Here is a 19,618-nt window from a genome sequence, read left to right on the forward strand (position 1 = left end):
AGACCATGATCTCATCAATCATTACGATACTTATTGATTATGAGAAGAACAGACATATTGGAGATGAAACCCACGGGTAACCGTGGGTACCCGTTAACCCGATGGGTACGGGTTTGGGCAATAAATTTAAACACTTCATGAGTACGAGTTTTTTAATGAGTATAGATAATTTTTGATAGGTACGAGTTTGGGATAGCAAAACCCAGCGGGTTTGTACCCATTGCCATCTCTACTCGCTTGGTCCGGCGTCCATTACCTATTTTAACCCTATTTTCCCCTTCTTCTACACCCTCCTTTCCTCGCGTAGCAAGAGTAATAAGCACTACTACTGTCTTGGAATAGAAACTGCTCTCACACATTTCAATAATAATTTCTGAGTAGAGACCCAAAGCTAAACCTAAACATAACACTTGGCCAAGGCCAACACATACCTCCCTCCAAATGGCCAACCATTCCTCTATTGCTGAGTAGAGAGGCCAACTAGTAATTATTGGACTTTTTTTTACGAATCTATGCACTAAAAAATAGTCCGCAGCAAACTCACGGACAATCCGTATATGAACAACAATATTTCAAATAAATATGTGTCAAACAGTTTAGAGAATGCCTAGCAAGGTGAGAATAGTTCGCCAGCCAACTTTGGGCACACACAGACCTTCCAATTCCATGATTTGGAATAAGTATGACCAAGTCGGCCGATAGAGCAAATTTGAAACTTCAAAGTTTATATCCATTTTCTATAGTAGAATAACATACAGCCCATCCAAGGCCGGGCATAGCCATGACCAAAAAATGCACGTAGGTGGTTGGACGCAACCACGACGCATGACCATGGTGCACAACTAGAGACAAGGTTAGGGTTAGTGCCTAGTGGAGCGTGGCTATATTAGACCAGATCTTTCCTAATAACCCTAGCTACTAGATTAAAACCACAAAGTAGATCATACCATCGTTAGATCTGATCGGCATCACGTTCGTCGATTAAGCTCTACGCTATGGCAACAATGTTGGGAGAAGCGACGTTGGTGACGATGAAGACTGGCGGTGAACTTCCCGTTGGTGAAAACCTCGTTGTAGATCGATCTAGGATTTCGGGTGGGGAACAATAAACGGTTGCTGTTGCGAACATCATTTTCTTGACTCGCTTGTCCCCACCTCCTTTTATAGGGCTGCACAGCTGGGAGCACTAGACTTGTCCTAGGCTAGACGCCCTGATCAAACACACGAGATCAAAGGCCCGGTTAGCCCGGTGAAGATCAATTCTAACAGGTTAGGCTTGCCGAGACGACGATTGTGGCGGGTACAACATATGGGGTGAGGTTGGGGTGAGCCCGACCATGCTCGAGCTAGGGGAGCGCAGCTAGGGACAGGGAGTCGGCCGACTATAGGAATGGTATAACTTGTGGTAACGGTCAGGAAAGAAGAACCAATGAAGAAGAGGCATCGAGTGAAAGAAACACAAACAATGTGTAATCGATGATATGTCATATAGTTTTATCTATCTACATCAAATTTAAGCGGTGTTTGATTCCTTTAATTTAGTCACTTTTTTAAACTTTAAGAGCTAAACTTTAGTATTTAGAAATCATATTTGAAATACCTATTTTAATCTCCTAAAGTTTAAGAGATAGGAACCAAACACACCCCTTAAAGACTTGTTCGGTTATTTTCAATTCATACGGATTGAAGAAAATTGATATGGATTGGAGTGGATCTTAACTTATTAGAGATTAAAACCCTTTCAATGCATATAAATCGGGGTAGAACCGAACACGCCCTAATTTGGTGGATCATCCTGAGGGGTTTCATCATAACGATGAATCTGAAGCTTGTGGAAACTGTACCAAATATGTTCAAAGGGAGAGAACAGAAAAGTTTTTTTCCCATAAAACTATTTTAAAAACTATTTTTTTCCAAAAAAAAACTCACAACAGTTCGTGAAGCTTGTATGCAGAGGGAAATTGGCGTTTGGACTACGCAATCTAGAAGCAATCCATGGGAAATTTGTTTTATAAGTCCCGATGACAGAACTGAAAGCACAACAGAGGGTACATAATGTATTACGGAGTCGATCTTTTAAATAAATCCATCGTTTTAGCTGCTTCAGTGGCTAATAGCTAGGAAATAGGCAGATGTTCATAACCACACACACTCACACTCACCCATGACTTGAAACCCAAAAATTTGTAAGTAGCAGCTGCGTCTTCATCCCCCGTCAGTCCCCTCTCAAACCAGCAGGGACACAAATGGCGGCGTGGCCAATCATTTGGACTTCTTCCTGTCGCGCTCGGCCCTGCGGCGAGACCGCCGCTGCCGCCCGCCTGACTCGTCGAAGTCCGAGTACTTCTCGTCGAGCTCCTCGAAGGATTTCTGCGTGTCGCAAGTCGCATGGTGAACGTCATGCCCAAACGTACTCGTAGCGTGCAGGACGAAAGGGGAACCATGCCAACCAGCAGCTAGCGGACGGGGGGAAGGGATAAGAGAACGGGGAAGGGGAAAGCGAAGCGTACGTCTCGCATCTCCATGAAGCTGACGGTGTAGAAGGTCACGGCGGCCACGGCAACGATGCCGAGGATCGGGACGAGCATTTGGCCGGCTGCACCTTCCATGGCGGACTGAACTGAGCGACCGCCACGCTGCGATATCCGGAGCCAATCGGTGCCAGCGCCCCTATCCAGAATCACAGATACACATCTCGCTCGTGTGTTTTTGCACTCGCCCCTTCCACGACATGCAGTCCGGCTCACACGTTCGCAGGTGATGGGCTTTCGGAAGCCCAGGTAGCGCCAGGCCAGCAGTGGAGGACACTGGAACTGGACACGTCGCATATATCTGTACTACATATTAAGAGAGCAAGAGTAGTCTGCCTCTCTCGTTCTGCCGTTCTGCCGTTCTGCCGTCCACGGATCTAGACCGTCGATATCGCATCGTGTGTCTGCGTCTCCCACACTCCATCCTTCTCCACCGCGTGACCACCCAATCCCTAACCTCCCCCCGCACTCTCTGCCGCGTTGCCCGCCCCCTGCCTCCACCGCCGACGCGACCTCTCTCCGCCTCCCCTCCTCCCTTTGCCTCCACCGCCCCTCCCCCAACGTCATCGCCTCCGCCGCGCCACTCGCTCCCGGGTCCTGTTGGGCGGCCGCGGCTGGGCGGGCCATCCATCATTGCCTCCTCCGCGTGGGTGTTGGCTGCCTCCGTCGTCGTCCATCGCGGGTCGCGCGGCCGAGGTGGAGGTGAGGACTGAGGAGAACTTCCCTTCCCGTCTCATGGAGACGGAGGACTTCTTCTACTCGGCGCTCCCTTCGGTTTCTCTTCTCGTCGACTCTCCCACCCATCCTCTTCCCATTTGGCTGTTCTTCAAGGAAACCCTAAACCCTGCGAGTAACAGGTGAACAGTTGAAATCTATCCTCAAGTGCAGAAATAGTTGAAGCAAACTCTTGACCTGTGAAAAGCTAGGTTCAGGATACCGAATCGAGGACAACTCTAGGGTAAGTAATTAAGCCATGCTTTATTGTTTCTGGGCTTTTACTTGTTTTCCTCTTAATTTGTTTGTCTATAATTAAGTGATTCTCTTCTTCTCAGAGCAATTCCTGATGCTGGGACAAATTGGTTAATGTTTGAGCTGCTGTGGAGAGATTTCTTCAGGTATGTACCAATTGTATGGCTCTGAACTGAAGGTTTCTCTGAATTTCACATATATGTTTCCTGCAAAGCACCAACAAAGAACACAAATAAACCAAAAAGAGTAATTCCTTCATCTAAATAGATATACGTAGGTAGAAGAAAACTTTGATGTACTCTTCTACTATATAATCCTGTGTGTTTTTAGGTTTAGAACTTGCATATTATGACAAACTGTAACGAAAACTACATCGCAAAAGAAGAAAACATATAATCAAGATATGAGAAAATTGGTAAGCTCGTAAAAGGGACACAAGCAAATCAAAGTTAGCACAACCCCTACATAGATGCCCCTAGGTAAGAATAAGGGTGACTTCAACATGAAAATTTTGGAGCATATATTAGCAATTTTATTAAAATTATCTTAGCAGCATAGTAGTATGATGGAAAGATTTTTTTACCTATCCAATAAGCACATGCCACACTTGTCGCAAGAATTTACATTGGAGAGTGTGTAGTCTTTAAGAGAATAATGCACATCATCAGAATCTTGTGGTAGACAAACATTCTGTTTATAATTACTCAGTGCCTATTTTATTATTTTGTCTTCTGCTACTGCTATCTGCAGTTTACATTAGTTGAACTAAATTGTGACAATGGTAAACAAGTGACAGCAGATTGACACATACATTAAATCTACATTAGTTGAACTAAATTCTTGAGCTCCTAATGATGTAAGTTTATTTTAAAGGAAATCAAAAACTGTGCTCGATGTCGCACAACTTCAAATAAGACACTGGGTCTTAGTTTGAAATGTGTTTCCAGCAAATGTTTTCCTTTGCCTTAAAAGTATTTGTCATATATAAATAATGTGTTATTCTACGTTGCTCCTTCTCAATAAGAGAATATGTTCACTGAATAATGACTTGTGGTGCTCCATTAAAGCCAACAACAAAAGTAGAGTGTTTGGACCGTTAATGAATTAGTATGATGGTTGCGCTTAGTGATTTGTATTTTTTAGTTGTTGAGCTAACCAGCTAGGCTTAAATAGCCCGTCCTGAAATTGGAGGAGAAACTCTTGTTTGATGCGGTTTCTATCATTTGGACCTTTGCCTAACTAACCTTCTGTGACATTAGTTTGTACACACTAACTGTCTCTAACAAATGTAGTAAATTCATTGTCCCTGTGGTTAACATCTCTCTGAGCATGGTTTCCAGTTTGATAATTATGTGTGCACGATAATTTGTATTTTCTTGGCTTGTTTAGTTTGCATCTTCTGTGACGATTGGGCACTTGGATTGTTTTGGTTAACTGTTGCAGCGGTACAGATCAAGAGTTGATTCCAGTGTTCGGTGCGCTGGTGATGCACCTCTGCACCGGCTTTGGCCCCGAGGCGCTACCGGTTGGGATACGGTGGACCATGGACGAGAGGGATCCGGGGTGCCTGTATGGAGATCTGGCTGAACTGCCGTGCTGGGGATTCTTCAGTCTCATTGTACATCCACTGCTAGGCGAGGCACGATGTCGACGTGCTGGCGTGCTGCTACAGAAGGTGTTAGATATATGCAACAATCTGATATTCCATACTACCTTAACCATGTGGAGGTAAGGATAGATTTTCTATAAGCAATTGCTAGAATGTCATACATCTGTAATTATTGAGAAGATGACCATTTACATTTACAATATATACTTCTTTTATGCAGCTTCTCGAAGCATGATTTGAAACTTTGTTTTCTATCAATGCTAGGTTCCAGGTAACAAATAGATCTCTAAACTTCTTATTTTTTACACAGATTTGCTTATTTTCTTCATATCTGACCGGGAGAGCTTGCTATCCTACACTTGAACTGCTTCTGCATTCCTACCCAACAAGCAGGGCCCTTCTTTTGGTGGAGAAGTAATGAACTCTTACTGGCTTGAGAATAGGCAAGTCCTTGGCTTTTTGAAGAACAGTAGCCTGCAGAACTTCTGGTAGGCAAACAGCATATCCTGTTTCCTTATGTAACACCTTCGCTAACCGACGATTAAATTTCTGCGACACTATCCAAGTTGTATGGTAAACTCTCTGTGATATCATCTTAATATGTAGAGAATCAACTCTTCCCATCTCTCTAGCAGCTGAAGGGTCTAGATTTCCCGAAGGAAATCAACAGATACTGCAAGTATTCATGTTATTAATGAAGCAGCTACATCTTCTCTACTACTCATACCTGAGTATGTACCTGTTACTACTCATACCTGTTAGTATCGACTACTCAGTCAGTTTGTGCACACATCCATAATTTCAATCGCAGCCGGGTACTTTCCTACTTACAATACAATTGCTATGTCTGGGTAATCAGTTTTATTCTTTAATTTTGATTTTGATTTTGGCTAGATGTTTAGCATAGCTTCAGTGACTTATTTTCTTCCAATCTATCCCTTTTTTATAGTGTAATGCCCAGACCCATGTTCATTTTACCAGTCCGCAAAACATTTGTTGGGAGGCATGTATTTTTTTCAAAGTAATCATCCTCAGTCCGCAATTTAGACTAAATCAAAACAGTCGCTGGGATGCATTTTCATTTTGCAAAGTAATCATCCCCAGTCCGCAATTTAGACTAAATCAAAATAGTTGCTCACTTCAGCTCTATTAGACAGTAGTTAGAAGTTAATTTTTTTTACATGCCTCAACATAGATGACGTCCCATTACTACTGAAGCAAAAAAACATTGCAAGGTTAAACACTCGGGTTAATTGCTATGTCTGGGTAATCAGTTTTTTGTTTAAGTTTGATTTAGTCTATATGTTTTGGTAACCATACATAGCACCCTTAGTTGAATCAGTTTTTTGTTTAATTTCATGAAACTTGACAGATGATCTACGAAACCATGACCAATATCTTTCATGTTAATTGAATTACAAATATTGCATTTAACCCTTTCACAAAACATAAGTAGTGTTCTTCCGACCTTTCGTACTGTCGCTCATGAACCCCGTTCTGTCATGAATTTGCATGCAGTAGCTAGAACTAGAATGCCTGCGAATTAGTCTGCCTTCTGTTTTTATTCATCGGAGCCAGGTTACGATATGGTGGTAGTAGCTGTGATGAGCACTGCTTTCTTCTGACACCTCTTGTATGAGCAGGGACTTCGTTCCCTCCGTTGAGCAGATTCAGCAACTCCTTGAGTTCTTGCAGTCGCCCGCGTCTGCGCTTCTGCGGTCCGCCAAGAGAAGCGCAAACGCTCCTGCGCCGCCGTCCACCGAATCCCCAACCGCGCCCGACGCCCTTCGACCTCTGTTCTCCATGTCGGCGTGAAGGCTAGCTCCTGCTAGGCGCTGGGTAGCGGGTTAGGCGGTGCTGTGCAGATCCACCTGCGTCCCGCCTTGTTCTGTGCTGCCGCTTGTCGCTGCGTCATTGACCAAGTGCTCCTGTGCCAGCCGGCCTACGGTCAGCACCACAGTTCGCAGGGACGCTGGTGTTCTCTCTTGGCTGGCCCCAGTCCCCTACTCGTCCTGCATAGTGAGTCAGTGTGATTGTTTGATTTCTATTTTTTGTTGCATCTTATTCCGGTACTGCTTTGTTTCCTTCGTCAGTTGCACATGTTCTTAATTTATTCTCCTTATTAAGTGCGAAGTCAGGAATCCGTTTGTCACTCCTTAAATTTGTAGTGAACTTGTAACTTGTTTAAGAGCATCTCCTACATATCCTAAAATTAAGTGCGAAGTCAGGAATCCGTTTGACACCTCTTGTATGATGCAGGTTAAGGGGTGAGTATCTGTTGTTTCAGCTGAGTTAATTGGGGGCTGGTTGTAGGCGGAGATGTTGGTGCTCTTCTAATCCCCCACGAGGTTTGCCCTATTCAAGGTGCTCCACGAGGGGAAGCTCGACAAGGTCGGGATGAGAGACCGCCACTGCAATTTCTAAAGTCCGGTGTTGATTGGGTTCCTTTAATTTTCTCTACTCTGTGCTTTTATATTGAACCATCAGTGCTAATGTGCTATGTCTTTATGTTCTTATTGACAGGATATATGGAAGGAGTTTACGGCGTTGTCCAACGAGAAAGGTTTGTGATCCCCTTACACTTCAGAGTGTACATGCGTTTTTATTTTTTTCCGAAGTCCCAGTGTCAGTGTACATGCGTTTTTATGGTTACAACTACATGAATGCATGAGTACAAAAAGTGGATGCATGCAGTTCAGGAAGCTCCTATGGTAATAAATTCTTTAGTACTGCTGCTGAAGAGAATTAGGAGGCTCAACGTGTTGTACACTTATTCCAGAATTGTGTTGATTAAAAAACTGACATTACCTGTCTCACACTTTAAATTTAAAATCACGACGGGTGGTCATTTGTATCATTTTAGAATATGTTTTTATACCATTTTTTGTAGGTGTGCATCTATAAACTCCGAGAACACGCTGGGGGTTCAAGCTTCCATTTTGTGAGTGATTTTAAGCAAGAAGGTAAATATTTCATACGGAACCTGATTATATATGCCTAAAGCTTCACCTGCTGCCTATTGCCCAACAGTGCTGTCATCTTTGTTAAGACAGTTTTATGCCAATTTCACTTCTTCTCACCAGCACGTACAAGATGTCTGTCGTGACTGGTCGTCTAACAAGCAGAATCCATAACATGCTTCTTTGGTAGAGAGAGACAGTAAATTGATACTGTCACTTACGTGAATGTTTATTATTAAATGAAAATACATTTGATTATGATCGGACACTTATAAAAACTTGACTTGCGGGGCTAAGACAACCTCCGACATTGTGTGATAGAGAAGACCTCTCATACATGCCAAAATAACCTTGCCCGCGTGAGCGACCGCGACCTGATCCTGGTCATAGTCACAAAGTTCGTGGATCGATAGGGTCGAGGAACATCATACGCTACCTGTGAGAGATTTTTACATGGTGGGAACAAAAATGACCTTGCGTACCCGGGTCGAGGGTCGCTACCACTGTACCCATTTCTTGTGACTATGGTTTGGGTCTTCGACCCGTGCTTTGGTGTGGTGGCAGGCGAGGGGATTTTTTAACCCCAGTCTGAAATAATGTGTTTTGTTTTTATGTAATCTTTGTGCTCTAATATACTGCTCCAATTGATATGTTGGCCTGCTAAAGCTATTATTTTCAGTTTGCTTGCATGGAACTCATTATTTTTACTGGCTCTGTTTTATTTAAACTTATAGTAGCACATGTGTCCATTATTGATATTGATTAATCTAGCTCCTGTCATTATGTTCACTATATTGAATTAGTTTTGACAAAAACCCTGGTAAGCTGGAATCACATTGTTTTGTAGATGTTTTTCTTCACTATAAATGCTTAAACTTAACCTGATAAATTCATCTACAGGCTCTTCCAAATGGCAAGCCCACTATTGTTGAGTTTTATGCAAACTGGTGTGAAGTCTGCAGGGAACTAGCTCCATATATCTACAAAGTTGAACAACAATACAAGTAATTTGTTTACACACCATTTTCACATTTCTGAACTTTAAGCCTTTATTGAGAATAACAATTGTGGTTCATTTGATACAAGCAATGCTTGTCCATGCTTTGTTGCGTTGCAGAGACTGCAGAATTGTGGGGTTTGTCCATGCTGCCTGCTAGAAATGGGAAAATGTGTTAGCAGTAGCAACAAGTGTTTTTGGCCTTTGATCTTTTGGAAGTCATGCGGTTGCAGTTCTACCGATACTTGTTCTACTTGGGCAAAATTAGGACAATTCAGTTGGAGTACACTGATGCTAAAGAAAGCCTCCTGCAAGTTGCTCGTAAGGCACCAACAACAGCCCATGGTTTTCGGATCCAGTGCAACAAATGGGTTATCATAGAGAGGCTGCTGTTTGGTGAGATTCCAGAGAGGACTGTTTTCATGCAGAAAGGAATAAATGCATTGAACCATATAATGATTAAATATGATCTTTATGGCATGTCATTCTCTATTGTTTTTACTTTATAGTCATGTTTTTATTAATCATTTATAAGCACATGCACATTTGAGCTCGATATCATTTAAGAAGATGTGTCTTTACTGTTTTGCATCAATTTGTGCTGTTGAATTCAGTTATTACAAACACTACTATGGCAACTGAACTGTTCTTACTGTTTTCCTCCACATGTAGTAGTAATCTAATTGAACACTTCATACATGTTCTGAAATATCAATCTGCTATTTTACCTAAATATTTCAGGTTGGAACAGAACAAGACATTGTGATTTTCTTTGACTGTTTTGTAAGGAATCAGTGAAGGAGGCTGAATTGTGGAATACTATTGTGATGAACATAGTGAAGCAGGCTGAGTTGTTGCGTGCTTCTGGTTCTGGTCTCGGGGAGTTACTTGGGAGGGGTTGGTCTCTCCGACTTTGCTGCTGGCATTGTTTTTTTTTGAAGCACACATTATTGTAGCTGAAACCTCCATAATTTCTTCACCAGTTTTCTTTAATCTCTTGTTTCAATTATAGGTGTACACATAAACTGATTTTTCATTTGCTTGTATTACTAAACTTAATTTCACAATCAACCTTGTAGCACTTTGAGATTATGTTGTTTATTTCTTGTATTAGATATTCTTCTAAGTACTGGAATAAAGTCAATTTATCATTTTTCAACAGTAACTTCCTGAGAGGCTGCTTCTTACATACAAACCTGAAGAATCAGAGGAAATTCTTGAGCCTGCTCCTCTTGAAGAGGAAATGGCACCGGTTGAAGATCTTGTTCCTGTACCACCTGTTAATGAAGTTGTTTCACCTCCTCCCAGGACTGAGGTGTCCTGATACTGGTCACTTACTGGTTGGGAAAATAACACATTAATATTATCGTATAAATCTTATGTGTTTGATTCTAAAATCTGAAGTTGTGTTCCTGGTGTGGAAATAGAGTTGTTGGGCTATTTGTGTGGGGTGGGGGTTGGCATGTTCGGAGCTGTTCCTGGTTGGAACCAGGGATCTGAATTATTAATAAAGCAACATTGTTTCGCTGATATTTTCAGTTCCAATCTCTACTTCTAATTATATATATTTGTGAGATAGAATTATGCAATGTGTACTCACATGATATTTTTCATTGCATTTGTGTGGCCAGGACGTTTGGAAACTTTAGACCACACGGTTTTTAGTTCAATCGTACTCGTAGTGCGACAAGTGATTTACAAGGTGTGAACTAATTACACTTAAACATAATATATCTATGTTTTTTCTCTACTATGTGTTACATTTTCTTATCAAAAAATACAGTCTTGCGGCAAACATTGCACACAAGAGAAATGAATCTCAGCTTTGTCCGTACTTTTGTTGAAAGGCGTTGCAAAACTTGACAGTCGTGAGTTAATTATGTGGTGGTTATTGCATGGTGTTGTGTAACTATGAGTTTACTAGGTATATGCCCGTGCGTTGCTACGGAATCAATATGATAAAAATGCATTAACATGCAAAAACATTAATTGGTTAACTATATTTTTGTTAATATAGAATGCATGTATATGTTTTGACTATAGAAATTCAGCGTAGTGGTCCTAAGCAATGCATGTATTCTCACTCGAGCTCGCAGCTGGCTTAGTATGACACACGTTCTCACGAAACTGTCATCTGTCTATATGTTCCTATAGTCAAAACATCAAGGATAGGGAAACTGTCATCTGCTCATTATTATGGGTTCTTCTAAACATTGTGTAAAACATGGACAATTATATGATATCATCTTGATAATAGCAAGACTACCAGACTTCTACAACCAACTGAGCTATAACTCCTATCAGTTTCTGCTAACCGAACGAAACAACTATCACACCACATAGGCACCTGCGCACTGGTCAGCACGTCCAACATCAAGGTTCATTGGTTCGCAACCCACTTCACTCATCAGAGATTTTGGAATACCCAATACATAGTACACGTTCAGATATCCTAAGTACACACGAGGGTGCTAACAAAAATAATCTGAAATATATATGGTTCAGCATAACAGCGACAAGATAGTCACATAGAGCCTTTCACCTTTAGTGTACTATAAAGTTCAGGGAGAGATCACTAAGTTGCACATAGGTGTCCACGGGCAAACACCCATTCAATAATTAAGTCAAGGTACCTTACCGAGTGTAGTAATCCTTTGCTAGATATATGTCTTTAACAGGGCCAAATTTTCCAAATGGTCTACGAAGGTCATCAGGATTTTTTCGTGTTCGGGGTGGAGCGTTTTTTTGCCTTTTGTTCCTAATGCTCTTGGTCTTCACAGCCGCAGATAGAACTGGACCGTGTCTCCAAGGAAAGGAATGAGTTGGTGCGTACCTTGTGTTATCATTCGTGGCAGTATTCTGTATTTCTGTGGATCCTTAGAATTGTACATTTTTACCAATCTTGTTTGAATCTAAATTGAGATGAGGTCTGATCTACTACTACTAAAACTGGTGCTGCTGACCAACTCTTTCTTTTACTGGTTAGTGGGGATTGTTTTTAGATAACTCAGTATGATTAGCAGGTGATGATTCTCTGTAATCTTGTTTGCAGAAAAATTAATGCACTGCGCTGAAAAAGGACAGAACAAAGAAAGATCTTCAAATCAAAGCTAAAGAAGCGGAAATTCAAAATCTAAAAAAGCTAATGTGTAAGTACTACTGGTTTCATGTGTACATAAGTTATCGCGTTATTATACGGTTCCGTTGCAACGCACGGGTACTCACCTAGTATATATATATATAAAATAAAATAAAAAAACTGTTGACAAGCCTTGAGCCATGCAGTCCACCAGATTACCAGAGTCCAGCAGCCCAGTAAACCCACCAATCCGAGCAACCTCTCGCAACGGAGACACTGCTCGCTGCTTGCTTTCTCCTCTCGCGCGCCTGCCGCCTAGCCCTACTACAGTCAGCCGCCGCAAGCCCGCAACCGGAACCGCCACCTCCTAGCACTAGCCACGCGACCGGCGCTGGCGCGCCCTCGCTGCCGGCTGCGTCCCGCCACCGCCGCCGGACGGTCCCTGGCGGCCTCGCCCTCGACGATCGGGCCTCGCCTGCTCGACCACGCGTGACGCCGCCGCCGCGGATCACCACCCACCGTCCGCCGGGCTCGCGCCCCGCCTTCCAGAAGTCCGAGCGCCGCCTCTCGCCCGTGTCCAACTCCAAAGTCTGAAGTTCGATCCACATCCACTGACCCGCAGAGGCGCAGACTACCGGTAGTTTCGTTGCTTTAAACTTTCAACAATTTAAATGCGACGAACTGATGATTTTGTAATTGTCTAATTGATAGATCGATTAATACATCAATCAGGAATATCATTATAAAAACAGATGAAATGTTGTTATGTTGAAAAGAAATGCTCTTCTATCACTGCTGTTTGATCTTTTTTTTTTGCTTCGTTATGTTCAATCTCTCTGTACATTTATATTATACCATCACAACATTTACGTAGTTTCACTGTAGACTTAACAGAATACTGATTCTTGATTGATGTGGTGCAGATCTCCCATTCATTTTTTGAACTAAAGATCCTTGGGTTTGGGATGGCATCATCTGTCCAAATGAGCGCAAGCAATCTATTACGCACAGAAGGCTTTTCGGGAAATAAGGTATGCAAGCTATCATCTATGAAATAACACTTTTTGTGGCTGGCATTAGTTTATTCTTATGTTTTTTTTCTCTATGTAGGGGCAAAGATATGGTTTAATTAGTGCAAGAAGTCTTGGATCAAGAAGGTTGCGAATGACTCAACATTGCTTCCATCAAAAGCATCTTTGTTGGCGACATGTACAAAGAGGTGTGGTTTGTGATATCAGATCATTGTCATCTCCTGGGGCTGTGGTATCCAAGGGGTTTGACAGCCCATTAGTTGAGAAACATGATACTTCATTGGATGTTGGAGTTATTCACTTTTACCGCATACCATTTCTTCAAGAAAGTGAAACCATGGAGCTGCTCAAGAAAGTGAAGGCAAAGGTTTCTGCTAATGTTGTTGATATACTGACCGAGCAGTGCTTCAACATTCAATTGGATAATCCACTCACCCCTGAGAAGCTTTCAGCGCTTCATTGGCTCTTAGCAGAAACTTATGAACCAGAGAAGTTGCAAAGTAGGAGCTTTCTGGAGGAGGAAGTATCTAAAAGTTCCTGCACTGTCATTGTTGAGGTCGGTCCCCGGATGACATTTTCGACGGCATTCTCGACCAATGCTGTCTCAATTTGTAAGTCTCTCTCATTAGTGGAAGTGACTCGACTGGAGAGGTCAAGAAGATACCTTTTGCGCCTTGAGCCTGGTAGTGGCCCACTTAATGGAAGTGAGCTCAAAGAATTTGCTGCATTGGTTCATGATAGAATGACAGAGTGCATTTATTCCAAAAAACTCACATCATTTCAGTCAGATGTAGTTCCTGAACCTGTCCATGTTGTGCCAGTTATTGAAAGAGGAGAAGAAGCATTGGAAGAAATAAATGTGAAGATGGGGCTTGCTTTTGATAAACAAGATATTGAATACTATACGCATCTCTTTAGAGATGATATTATACGCAATCCAACTACAGTGGAACTTTTTGATATTGCACAATCAAATAGCGAACATAGTAGGCATTGGTTTTTCAATGGAAAACTTGTTATAGATGGAGAGACTATGCCAGCCACTTTGTTTCAGTTAGTGAAGAGCCCCTTAAAAGCCAACCCCAATAACTCTGTCATCGGATTCAAGGATAACTCGAGTGCGATAAAAGGATTCCCAGTAAACCATCTACGTCCAACAATTCCAGGTTCCACTTCACCATTATCCATCATGATACGTGAGCTTGATATTTTATTCACAGCAGAAACCCATAATTTTCCATGTGCTGTTGCACCATACCCGGGAGCCGAGACAGGTGCAGGTGGTCGTATAAGAGACACGCATGCCACTGGAAAGGGTTCTTTTGTTGTTGCTTCCACTGCTGGTTACTGTGTTGGTAATCTTCGAATTGACAATTCAAATGCACCCTGGGAGGACCCTTCATTTTCTTACCCAGTGAATCTGGCATCTCCATTGCAAATTCTTGTCGATGCTAGCGATGGTGCGTCTGACTATGGGAACAAGTTTGGTGAGCCTCTAATTCAGGGATATACCAGAACATTTGGGATGAGGTTGCTAAATGGGGAGCGGCGTGAATGGTTGAAGCCTATAATGTTCAGTGGAGCTATTGGGCAAATTGACCATGCACACATATCAAAGGGCGATCCAGAAATTGGCATGCTAGTTGTGAAGATTGGTGGTCCAGCATACAGAATTGGTATGGGTGGTGGTGCTGCCTCGAGTATGGTCAGTGGACAGAACGATGCAGAGCTTGATTTCAATGCTGTACAGCGTGGAGATGCTGAGATGGCACAGAAATTGTATCGTGTGGTCAGGGCATGTGCAGAAATGGGAGAGAATAACCCTATCGTCAGCATTCATGATCAGGGTGCAGGAGGAAACTGTAATGTTGTTAAGGAAATAATATATCCAGAGGGTGCTGAAATTGATATCCGTTCAATCGTTGTTGGTGATCATACATTGTCGGTCTTGGAGATATGGGGTGCTGAGTACCAGGAGCAGGATGCGCTACTTGTGAAACCTGAGAACAAAAGCCTGTTAGAGTTGCTTTGTGAGAGGGAAAGAGTTCCAATGGCTGTTATTGGGAAAATTGATGGCTGTGGAAAAATTGTGTTGATTGATAGCACTGCTGTGGAGCATGCCAAGTTGAATGGCCTCCCTCCTCCAACCCCTGTTGAAGAACTTGAGCTTGAAAAAGTTCTAGGGGACATGCCTCAGAAGACCTTCGAGTTCAAGCGTGTTTCTCGTGTCACAGAGCCTTTAGACATAGCACCTGAGGTAACACTTTTGGAAGCTCTGAAGCGAGTATTAAGGCTTCCATCTGTGTGTTCAAAGCGTTTCTTGACTACAAAGGTTGATAGGTGTGTGACAGGTCTTGTTGCACAACAGCAGACAGTTGGGCCTCTCCAACTTCCACTTGCTGATGTGGCTGTGATTGCACAGACATACACAGACCTAACAGGTGGTGCTTGCAGCATTGGAGAACAACCACTAAAAGGTTTGCTTAATCCTAAGGCTATGGCCAGACTTGCTGTTGGGGAGGCCTTGACTAATCTTGTTTGGGCTAAGGTTACATCACTTGCTGATGTCAAAGCAAGTGGGAATTGGATGTACGCTGCAAAGCTTGATGGCGAAGGTGCAGATATGTATGATGCAGCTGTTGCATTGTCTGACTGCATGATTGAACTTGGTATTGCAATAGATGGGGGAAAAGACAGTCTTTCCATGGCAGCCCAATGTGATGGTGAAGTCGTCAAGGCTCCTGGAAATCTGGTCATCAGTACTTACGTGACATGTCCTGATATAACATTGACAGTAACCCCTGATTTGAAGCTTGGTAATGATGGCATCCTTCTTCATATTGACCTCGCTAAAGGAAATCGCCGTCTTGGTGGTTCTGCTCTTGCACAAGCATTTGATCAAATTGGAAATGATTGCCCAGACATTGATGATGTTCTGTACCTGAAGAAGGTATTTGAGGCCATTCAGGAATTGCTCAGTCAGCGTCTTATTTCAGCAGGCCATGACATAAGCGATGGTGGCCTTATTGTGAGTGTTCTTGAGATGGCATTTGCTGGTAATTGTGGTTTTAAGCTTGACATAGACTTGGAAGATAGGAGCCTTCTTGAAGGACTTTTTGCAGAGGAGCTTGGCCTTGTTATTGAAGTGCACTCGAAATATCTCAATATCGTGAAGCAAAAACTTGAAGCAACAGGCATTTCTGCTAATGTAATTGGAGAAGTTACTTGCTCACCAGAAATAGAAGTTTTTGTTGATGGCAATCTGCATCTCAAGGAAAAAACTTCAGATATCAGGGATCTCTGGGAGGAAACGAGCTTCCAGCTTGAGGAGTTACAACGACTGAAATCTTGTGTCAAACTTGAGAAAGAAGGATTAAAAAGCAGAACATCACCATCGTGGTCTCTGTCTTTTACTCCCAAATTCACAGATGAGAAACTGTTGATTGCTTCCTCGAAACCAAAGGTCGCTATCATTCGTGAAGAAGGGAGCAATGGGGACAGGGAAATGGCTGCTGCATTCCACGCTGCTGGATTTGAACCATGGGATATCACAATGTCAGACCTCTTGGCGGGGAAGTCTTCGCTAACAGTGTTCCGTGGGATTGCGTTTGTTGGTGGTTTCAGCTATGCAGATGTGCTGGATTCAGCAAAAGGTTGGGCTGCATCAATCAGGTTTAACAAACCCCTCATTCAGCAATTTCAGGAATTCTACCATAGGCCAGACACGTTCAGCCTTGGAGTATGTAATGGTTGTCAACTTATGGCTCTTCTTGGCTGGGTGCCAGGATCTGATGTTGGAGGTTCTCTTAGTAAAGGTGGAGATATAACCCAGCCCAGGTTTATTCACAATGAATCCGGTCGTTTCGAGTGCCGGTTTACTAGTGTGTCCATTGGGGTTTCTCCTGCTATCATGTTCAAAGGGATGGAAGGTTCTACCTTGGGTGTTTGGAGTGCTCATGGTGAGGGAAGAGCTTTCTTCCCAGATGAAAATGTTCTAGCTACTGTAGTGAAGTCTAATCTGGCACCTGTGCGATATTGCGATGATTTTAACAACATAACCGAGACCTACCCCTTCAATCCTAATGGTTCTCCACTAGGTATTGGAGCCCTTTGCTCCCCTGATGGGAGACACCTTGCTATGATGCCACATCCGGAGCGTTGCTTCATGATGTGGCAATTCCCATGGTATCCCAAGGAATGGCAGGTTGAGAAGAGTGGCCCCAGCCCTTGGCTGCGTATGTTCCAGAATGCAAGGGAATGGTGTTCATAGTGCAGGTAAATTTGTCTTATTAAATGTCTTCTACTTCTGTTTGTGGCACTATGAAATCAATTCTAGTAGAACCTTTAACTTCCTGCGCACTGTTACATTTCCGTAGAATCAACGGTTAGGATTGAAAATATTATTAACATGTTATTAAGTTTCATTTAGTAGATCCTTATTCTCTCCTGCAAGGTTTTTTGGTCAAAGAAGAACCTTATCTTTTTTTTAACAAAGTACGTTGATTGAACTTTTGGTTACGAATTGTAGTTTGTGTTGGTCTGTTGGAACTCTTCAAATAGATTAATGACCAGTTAGCCTGGCTGTCAAACAGTTACAAAATAGCGAGAGCACCAATCAATTAGTCCAAATTACCTAAGGCCCCGTTTGTTTCGTTGGAATTGAATTCCATTTTAATAATTATAATTTAGACAAAACTAATTAAGTTCATATATTTATATCTGTAATATATTTGTATATTAACCTAAATCATACGAGAGAGATAGTTATATACTACATTTATGTTATAGCGAAGCAAGTATAAGAGTGTGCTATAAGTTGTACATCGGAAAAATAGCATGTAAATCTATAGAATCGATTTCCATATCTCACCCCATGAATTTGAGATAGACTTATATGATAACTTTGGAAAGTGGTGGAATGTCACATTCTAAAAAATAGCTTATTCTATTAGTAAGATTTCAATTCCTCAAAATGAAAGAAAACAAACGGGACCTAATAGATTTAAAAAATTCCAGAGTCTGTCAAAGCAACATTTACTCTTGATTTAACTTTATCTGCTACTTTTGCGTATGATCTATAAAGTTGCTGAGCACTTTATCCTCTGTACCCGCTATAGAAATTGTGATGCAGCCAGACTATGAGCTTGCCTTTTTTTCATGCTCAGTTTGGCGCAGCTTGCTGTATTATGCTAATAGCTGTTCTCAGTTTGGTGCAGCTTGCCATATCGTGCTTACTAGTTGGGCTATATGATTTTGCAGGGCAGTGCCCAGCTGTAGCGATGCGGATGGTTGTTTTCATCTGATGACCCCTTCCTTTTGCGGAATAAAGAGGTGTTCGACCCGCAGCGCGTTATCCAAGCTGATAACAAACGTGTCAAAATTGAAGTTTTATACATAGAAAACTGCCAGGTTTTTTGCGTAGCCTATGCCAAAGATGCGTAAACTGTCAGCCCCATCAGGGCTTGTTTGGTAATCTTGGATTAGAGTGGATTGAAGTGGTATAAGATATATTAAAGTGTAATATAAACTAATTTCCCTTTAAATCTCTAAAATACACCTCAATCCACTTCAATCCCTCTTTATCCAAACAAAGCCTCAGTGAATTTCCCAATCAACGTAGAGAATGCTTGCTGCGTTACTCAAATCTGATGCTTATGCAATGGTCGTTTTTGTGCTGTCTGTCTGATGATGAGTAAGTATGAGTTCATTCGCAACCAGACAAGTCATTAGTATGAATTCAGTCGCAACCAGACAAGTCATTGTAATAGCTTGAGATAATTCATCTGGTGATGTGGCAAATTCTTAGAGTCCCATATTTTCCGCATATATATACCCAGCACTCCTATCAACAGACAAGAACTGGCGGTTGGGGTTTTATGGCGAGAAAAAAAATCTGGTGGCTGGGGTTCCGTGGCAGAAAAAAAGTGGTGGAGTAGCAGCTGGTTTCAGATACTCTGCTCCTGACTTTGTGTCTTGCAGTAGTTTCTCCATATGTAGTCGAAACAGTAACCAGATAGTTTTTGCTTCCCATGAGGCGATTGTTCTGCCCTCTATCTCTATAATCCGACTCGCTGTTATGTTGATGCTATAGAGCAACCCAAAATACGTCTGCCTCGATGCATGCCTCTCAGGTGGGCATTTACTCGACGAAAAAGGGGGGCATGGTATTTCAAAGATGCTAGCTTGTACAGACATCTATACAGATGGCAACGGGTACAAACCCGCTGGGTTTGCCATCCCAAACCCAAACTCGTGAAAAATATCTATGCTCATTTAAAAACTCGTACCCATGACGGGTTTGAGATTTTGCCCAAACCCGTACCCATCAGGTTAGCGGGTACCCATGGGTTACCCACGGGTTTCATCTCCAATATACTTGTTCCTCTCATAATCAATAAGTATTTAATGATTAATGAGACCATACTCCAAAATTTATGTAATG

At 42.3% G+C, this 19,618-nt stretch overlaps 2 protein-coding genes and 1 non-coding gene across 3 annotated transcripts; 2 read left to right on the forward strand and 1 right to left on the reverse strand.

Annotated features, from left to right (window-relative positions):
• Positions 1 to 2,008: 2,008 nt before the first annotated feature.
• On the reverse strand, positions 2,009 to 2,705 carry LOC100278025 (uncharacterized). The gene is made up of 2 exons (NM_001364311.1): positions 2,511 to 2,705; positions 2,009 to 2,370 (listed from the first exon to the last, which is right to left on the reverse strand). Exons 1-2 carry the CDS (start codon positions 2,607 to 2,609, stop codon positions 2,263 to 2,265), a joined length of 207 nt encoding a protein of 68 aa, NP_001351240.1. The 5' UTR covers positions 2,610 to 2,705; the 3' UTR covers positions 2,009 to 2,262.
• A 4,001-nt stretch (positions 2,706 to 6,706) lies between these two features.
• LOC111591059 (small nucleolar RNA snoR1) lies at positions 6,707 to 6,797 on the forward strand. The gene has a single exon (XR_004856822.1). It is a non-coding gene; the product is annotated as a small nucleolar RNA snoR1 (small nucleolar RNA).
• Positions 6,798 to 12,335: 5,538 nt separating this feature from the next.
• Positions 12,336 to 19,000, forward strand: LOC103648345 (probable phosphoribosylformylglycinamidine synthase, chloroplastic/mitochondrial). Its single transcript, XM_020548088.2, has 4 exons — positions 12,336 to 12,782; positions 13,069 to 13,176; positions 13,256 to 17,451; positions 18,436 to 19,000. The coding sequence occupies exons 2-3, from the start codon at positions 13,111 to 13,113 to the stop codon at positions 17,444 to 17,446; spliced, it is 4,257 nt and encodes a 1,418-aa protein (XP_020403677.1). The 5' UTR covers positions 12,336 to 12,782; positions 13,069 to 13,110; the 3' UTR covers positions 17,447 to 17,451; positions 18,436 to 19,000.
• The last annotated feature ends 618 nt before the right edge of the window (positions 19,001 to 19,618 follow it).

This window comes from Zea mays, chromosome 2 (genome assembly GCF_902167145.1).
Source record: "Zea mays cultivar B73 chromosome 2, Zm-B73-REFERENCE-NAM-5.0, whole genome shotgun sequence".
Lineage (NCBI taxonomy): Eukaryota > Viridiplantae > Streptophyta > Magnoliopsida > Poales > Poaceae > Zea > Zea mays.